Source organism: Seriola dumerili, unplaced genomic scaffold (genome assembly GCF_002260705.1).
Source record: "Seriola dumerili isolate Sdu_G_001 unplaced genomic scaffold, Sdu_1.0 BDQW01000563.1, whole genome shotgun sequence".
In the NCBI taxonomy this organism is placed as follows: domain Eukaryota; kingdom Metazoa; phylum Chordata; class Actinopteri; order Carangiformes; family Carangidae; genus Seriola; species Seriola dumerili.
This window is the reverse complement of record NW_019174818.1, coordinates 32,491-39,915: the sequence shown is the minus strand read 5'-3', so window position 1 is coordinate 39,915 and position 7,425 is coordinate 32,491. Positions and strand designations below refer to the sequence as shown.

At 39.6% G+C, this 7,425-nt stretch overlaps 1 protein-coding gene across 1 annotated transcript; it reads left to right on the top strand.

Moving 5' to 3' along the window:
* Nucleotides 1–5,210: 5,210 nt before the first annotated feature.
* Nucleotides 5,211–6,281, top strand: LOC111236073 (galectin-2-like). Its single transcript, XM_022764682.1, has 4 exons — nucleotides 5,211–5,229; nucleotides 5,419–5,498; nucleotides 5,737–5,908; nucleotides 6,097–6,281. Exons 1-4 carry the CDS (start codon nucleotides 5,221–5,223, stop codon nucleotides 6,241–6,243), a joined length of 408 nt encoding a protein of 135 aa, XP_022620403.1. The 5' UTR covers nucleotides 5,211–5,220; the 3' UTR covers nucleotides 6,244–6,281.
* The last annotated feature ends 1,144 nt before the right edge of the window (nucleotides 6,282–7,425 follow it).

Below are 7,425 nucleotides of genomic sequence, written 5' to 3'. Positions count from 1 at the left end.
CACACACACACAGCACGCACATACCACGAGCAACCACAAGAGCGCATGGTTAGTACACACAAAACCACCACACTCTCTGTTGGTAGTCGGTAACCTGTGAGATCTGCAGAACCGATATGAAATCAAAAATGTGCACCACTCTCAGTTGCGGTAAAGCGACACATTGTGCAGCGTGAATGCTAGTTGTGAACGCGACTGGTAGAGGCTGTTGTTTGTTCGGACTCACAGCGTGTTCAACAAAGCAGATTAAATTGGGGATTTATGTTTCGTGTTGTGTTGGCCTATCGTATACTGTGTGGAATCCTATCATCACGTCTGAACAGTTATTGTCACGTTTTCCACATCTGGATGGTAGTCTGAGAGAGAAATACCAGGGACCAGTCCTTACCTGGATTTTAAACAAACGGAATGTATGTATATATCACCTAATATTCAGATTAAACTGTTCATATGATCTTGCAGTGCATCCTGGGACATTTTACTGTGTCATTAAAGATAAATAAAACGTCCCTGTTTTGCCTCATCAATCTCGTGTCTCTCATGTCAACCTGAACGTGGAATCACACAAATAAATTGTATTCGTGTTGAGGAGATTCACAATAAAATGGAGCAAACACGTTGTAAACCTCATGTCACTGTCACACACGCACAACGTAGATTATAAAAGCAAGGAATAGTCTTCGTCAAATCTCTCGTTGCACTCGATAAGGTAAGCGCACCCTGCACTCTGAGAGTCTATTAATTGAGCATCGCGAGAATGATGCAGCACACATCTGCTTCACACAACAGGTGGCAAATGAGTTGTAGTGCAGCAGCACGGTGAAATGTCCACACACAAACCAACTCTCTTCCCTCTCTCCTATGTGCACTAAATCTACCAGCTTCCACAGACAAACCTACTTGGACGTGCAACAGTTCAACAAAGGAGAATGGATGTTTTTAGAAAAAATGGATAGACATGGCAGAAGACTTTGCTGACTCGCGTCACACAGAAGGCGATCAAAAATTTATAGACTGTTTGATCATGTGTGATTTTGTATCATGTGTGATTTCCTTTTTTTAACATTTCAACAAGACGAAGATTGAGGAAGGGAGGTCAGAGCTCCACCAGCAGAGTGGGGAGATAGAGAGCAGCCCACCAGGCCTTCATTCACTCTAATGTATGTTGATTGACACCAAGGCGTATCAGGTACTAACAACAGGCACGATGGACATATCATGAGCTGCATCGAGGAGACATAAAAGTGTGTCCTCGTTATGTATCACATCTGTATCACAGATGTTAAAGCAGACTGAATGCATCATAAAACCACAGTACTGTAGATGAATGGTGGGGAGCAGATAGAGCGTCTGAGCTTGTATGTCTTGTCTCTAAGTGGATTTTCAGTTATTCTAAAACTGAAAATGAAATTCGGTCTGATAATCCCCCAATTCAGACTAAAAGCCTGTTAATTTGTTTTTGTATTTTCCCTCTCATGATTATCATATGTAACTGATCTTATTTGATCAGCGGGGTTATTAGCCTTGAGAGTGCCCCTACCTTTTGAATGTAATATTTCATGGTGGTGATGTGCATGAAACAGCAATATGAGCTGTAGTGAGTGGTTCAATCTCTATGTGATGGGGACATTGATTATGATGGGAAAACCTTACGAACACACAAGACTGAGCGTACAGTGTGAAGTTCTTCTCTATTCAGTGGAGTCAAAGTTCATCATTATTTCGACATCCGCGAAGAAGACTGTTATCTCTCACTGGAGCTGTTGTCTTACACCAAGCTCGTGTCACTTCTTATAACTGTTTCTAAGGGTATTTGGTAGGGATCTTGTGTAGTTATTATGAAGATTATCCATGTGAGCACAAGTCTGTCTCTCTCTTTCTCTTCTTTCTCTCGGATCTCTCTAACTTGCACACACATGAGATTATACTGTTTTGATGCTCAAGTGTATTATGTCTGGAACAACTATGCGCATTCATTATCCTGCCTGCACAGAGATATGGTAGTTAGCAACCGTCACCAGTGACACACAGAGCTGTTGTCATCAGTACTAAATATAAACTGTATCTCCAAGTGTCAGACTCGGTTGTCACCTATAGCGCTGGAGGGCGAGCGAGAGGAGTCTCTACGCTGAATCTTTAGTGCCATCGACCCCAATGTCAGAGAGAATCGATCAACTAGATTCACCTAGCCTGGAAGCCATTGGTTACATTATATTCACTTAGCACTGTCTTGTGCAGATAAAAGATTTAAGTCTCTTTTATCGTCAGTGACAACCTAATAGATTGTTTTTATGCCAGCGGTTGTTGTAAATGAAAACTCAAACACCAGGTCATTTAATTCTTCAAATTAAAATCTAAAAAGGCAAATTCAAGTGGCTTTCAGTCTCTCATGCATTCCTCTCTGATTTCTCTTACAATCACTGTTTATTCTGTTTATGAACATTGATCATTCGCTCTCTTGGGCCAGAGCTTCATCACGTTTATAGGTCTGCACCATCAGATCCACAGTGTCCAGCCTGTCCGCCTTCTCCAAGTCAGCCCTTCTGAGGGTTTTTCTTCCTTTGAGGATTTTATTCTCCCCGGGAAGAATTTGAAGCGCTTAAATTCTTTGTCTGCCAAGTCGTCCAGAACGTCCAAGAGAACCTGTCTCACCATTGTGGTTCCCCTGCAAAAATCAGAGAATATTGTCAACCTGAGGGACAATTAGTTACAGTTGTGTTATTACGTCTATGTCTCTTCTCTGGGTTTCAGTCGATTAAGAGTCAGAGAAACTTTTTCAAATCCTCTGTTGAAACCACATTTGTGTGTTTCTTGAACCTAGCAACAGACAGAGTTCATCCACCCGAAAGACCAAAGAACCCAAAGCTAAGCATGTATATTACATAATAAAAAACCTAAGTGTATTCTGTTGTACATTATTTATATATAAACATAAATAAACACATAAAGCTTCATCTAGCTTGTTATGAAGTGTTACAGGTTTAGGGTTCCATATGCACATCAGTGACAACAAAAGGAAAACTGAAAGTGACACAGTCCTAACTCTATTAAGATAAGAGAAGATAAGATAAGAAGAACTTTATGAACAGATGAGCTGTCCTCTACTGAGTCTCATGCGGGGGGTGGGGGACGTTCTCCCGTAAGAATGAAAGTGTAGATGTCCTGATTCCATTAATGATCAATCAAACATGATCAAGCTCAAATCTGTCAACACACCTGCAACTTACAAAGCTGCAGCATTCTTAATACTTTATTATACAAAGTGTCCCAAATAACTATCAAATACTGTAATCAAGTACAGTTTTGAACCACTCTTCCTTACTTGACTAGGTTTATGATAGCTGTGGTTAGATGTTACAGTAAGGCCCCATCCACCAGTGGAAGAGGTGCATTGTACTGGGGAGACACGTTTGGCTTTGTATTGTTATTGTACAGTAATCCCAGACTGCCCCTTACAGTGGTCATGCTCCAGACCCTTGGGATGAAGCTGCCATTGGTACCTTTTGAAAAGTGGCCTCTGTTGTCCCACAGGTCTTTGATAACACCCCAGCAGCTCTGGAGGGGACGCTGGCAGCAGGCGATGAAATCACAGGCGTGAACGGGAAACCGGTGAAGGGAAAGACTAAAGTAGAGGTGGCCAAGATGATTCAAGCTGTCCAGGTACACAAGCTCTGAGGATGGAATCACAGTCCGTAGTTACTGACAGTTCTGAGCAACACCAGGATGTGATCAGATGGCTTATTATTTACTTCATCCACCATTCTGTGGATGGAGACACAGTCCAGACTTTTACCAGCTCCATGCAGTCCTCTCAGTTAGTGAATAAAGTAGTTGATGACTAAAATAGAAAATGAACTCCAGCTAATTTTACTTTGGGGCTGGTGAGTTTGTTTTTGTCTCTTTGCTAATCTCTTACATTCAGATTAAACCAAATAAGGGTGAGATGAACATTTTTAACGTTTTAATTGATTATGGCCAGAAAAACACAGATTTTAATTTGATAATAATGAAGTGTTAATTATCTTCTCTATGCTTTACTATCATTCTTAATACTCACTTTTGTCCCGTTTAATTCTGCTTTTGGATCAGAGCTACCTCATGCATGCATTTAGGATGTAAACATAATGTGAATTATATCCAGCAAGAAGAGAGGGATGGAGTGTTGACTGTTATGATACATCTGGTTACTCCCACTGTTTTCTGTAAAATATAAAGCACAGCTTACAAAATATATTTACCCATAATATCTAACCTAAAAAACAAAAGAATTTTTCCTATGGCTTACTTCAGAATGAGGGATTTAGGAGAGTCTCTTTCCAGAAATAATGACCCGGTTACTCAAGATAATCCACAAACCTTTATTTTGAGCAGTTTCATGTAGGACCTACTTTCTCTCTATTAGAAAGAAAGTAATTATCTATATATGTTAATATGTAAAGGTATGTTTAATAAATTCATACGTTGTAATTTATTTTGTTCAGTCTTGTAATTCTGTTAGATGGAGAGCAGCACAGGAGTAATGCAAAAAGTCATTAGAAATGAGCGTTTAGTAGCTAATTTTCTTTTAAAAATCATGAAAAGTAAGACAATATGATAACTGTTCTGCAAACTTGTGTTCAGGCTGTTTTTTTCTTGAGGGAGGTTTCATTATGTGACAACATGGAGCTGCTCCACCTGCTGCCCCATCATCATTGCTGCTTGTTGGACACCATCTTGTCTGGACGTTCAAAGGGGCAGTAGGATCCGAGTTAGAGGAAACTAGACTGAGGAGGATTCATTTATTTATTTGCACCACCACAGGCACAGTATACTCTGGTAGTTGTTTCTCTCCAGTGTAAATTTAAGATTCCTAAATGTACGCAGTGGCTCTCAATCTAAATCAGGTTTGATCATCACCTTACAGTGGCACTGCAGCAGCTGTTACTCTTGCTCAATGACCAAGGAGACAACTCATCTCATTTGCAAAATGAGTTCAACAGCAATGATTAAACAGAGCAGGGCATCTACATTGAATAGGCTGCTTCATTGTGATGATAATGATGACTGGGGCCCCATTGTAACTGTTAAAAGTCATTTCACTGTGTCTTTTGTACTTTATATTATAAATAAAGACTTTACAACCACACCACTTACATTTTGTCTTCCAGGACAGAAGACTGTGTCTCTGTACCAACACCATCATCCTACATCTTCCATTAGCTCAAGGACTCTTCACCAAAAATGAGCCTGGTAAGTTTAAATCTGCCACGGCTTTTATTTCACTGTTCTGCACCATGGAATTTGTTATTTGTTGAATAAAACAGCTGATAAATATCAATATTTGATTGTTCCAAATCTGCTACCATAATGACTATCAATAATCTTTCATCTGCTCATGAAATTGTTTGAAACGCTGAACTACACAAGTGTGTTTCTCAGCAACTTGAACTGAAGAATGTAGATCTGCGAGCTGGAGATCAGCTGAAACTAAAGGGAGTAATTCTGCACGATGCTGAGAGGTAAGCTCACCAAACACATTATACTTGTTTAATATTACCCTCTTCACTGAATAAAATAATACGGTAATATCTACGCAGATACACTCGGGTTTGTTGCTGTAGTAAAAAATAAATAATCTGTAAACATGCACTTTTATCAATAGTCTGTAGATTACATGTCCAGTGTTACAAGCCTGTGTGGTGTTCTGAGCTCTGCAAACACCTGGGTGTTTACACCACATTTCTTGTATAAACTCAGATTCCAGATCGACCTCGGCTGTGATGCAGACGACCTGGCGCTGCACTTTAACCCTCGTTTCCATGATGACACAGATGGAGCTGTGCTCGTGTGCAACTCAAAGACTGATGGTTGTTGGGGTGACGAGAAACGGGAAATACACAACCCCTTACAGAGAGGCGCAGACGTCAAGGTGAGTAGAGCTAGGGGAAGAGAAGATGCATTTACTTCATGAAAAGTATTGTAAAAAATTTGATGAGGAAATTTTTGAAAAGCTTATGGCTTGAAGAAAAAATATTTGTTCACTTTCCCTGCCATGTGGATAGTTTTAGTTTCATATGTGTCAGAGTGTTTCTATTAAAAAAATAATTTCTGTTTTAGATTGTACTGAAGCTGGCAGGAGACGTGTTTGAGGTGGAGCTTCCTGATGGACAGGAAGTCCAGTTTCCTAACCGTGTTGGCATGGACGTCATCAGCTACATCAGAGTCACAGGGGACTTCAAACTGACTTCCTTCAAAATCTGCTAAAAGATACAGCTGCTGTAACACATGCAGACTGTGGTCATCAGTTTAGATACTGTACGAAATATTAATCATTAATAGATGTAGCTCTTCAGTATATGGTATATTCAGTATGTGGTCTTGTTTTGTTGTCTCTGAGGGTCAGTGTAATAAACTATATCCAGATCCTGTCTTTGAAATATATTTTCTCACAAATAGTGACACAAACCTCAAATGTTTTCATACAGAGAGCAACAATCCAATAAAAGGGGCATTACACCAGTTTTACACGAGGTTAAGTTTATTTCTCGCAATGAATATTCTACCTGTGCAAAAACAGTTCTATTATGTCTCTGCAGGGAGATACATGTATCTAAAGTTTGAGAAAACAACTCGACAGAAGCTAAGAGCAAGAATATTACTCGCAGATGCTTGCTACTTAGCTGCTAGCTACTGTAGGCTGCTGCAGGTTCAAACACGTAAACACCCCGATTTACCTTTATTAGAGGTAGCACCGGTTACTCATACAAACGCTCCTTCGTCTGCTAAAAAGGAAAATATCCTTTTAAAATAAAAATAAAAACTCACCTTAGTCGCAGTTACCTGGATGTGTATCCACCGGCAGCTCGTTCTTTACTTTATAGGTCACACCCGTTAAAATACCGGAAGTTGTTGTTGAGGATAGCTAATGTCATTTTTATTTTCCACAAGTGGTCACAGTCAGCAGTCAGAAATATTAACCTTTCTTTATCCAAAGGAGACAATGAATAAATTCATACCGATTTTTTTTTTTACTGATGCATCGTTTGTTTTAACCAATACAAAGCCCATGTAATGATTTCAACGTATGTACATGAGTTTTACCGCCATCCAGTGGTCACAATGAGAAACTGCAACAGATTAAATCTGTCAAGCTTCTGTAAATTTGGACCGTACAACCTTTTTCGGTGAGTACTTTTAAATAATAAAGACCCAATTTAACGTTATCAGAAGTGAAGTAACAAAACAGTTATAAATTAATAATGTGTATAGTAAAATGCACTTTGGTGAACCGTCTTAATGATCCGACAGTGGCAAGTTGCAACCAATGGTAGTTTTTAGCTTTTCTAACTGTGCTAAAGTTATTTAAACCCCATTCATCCAAACTTATAGTACTCTACATTTAACCGACATGTTCAGCTTGAGGTGTGGGGTTTCAAAGAAGTGGAC

Bases quoted from the DNA above. Each gene is read 5' to 3' on its own strand.
- LOC111236073 (XM_022764682.1), top strand. The intron at 5,499-5,736 runs GTAAGCTCACCA...GTATAAACTCAG, and splicing joins ATTCTGCACGATGCTGAGAG to ATTCCAGATCGACCTCGGCT. The intron at 5,909-6,096 runs GTGAGTAGAGCT...TTTCTGTTTTAG, and splicing joins AGAGAGGCGCAGACGTCAAG to ATTGTACTGAAGCTGGCAGG.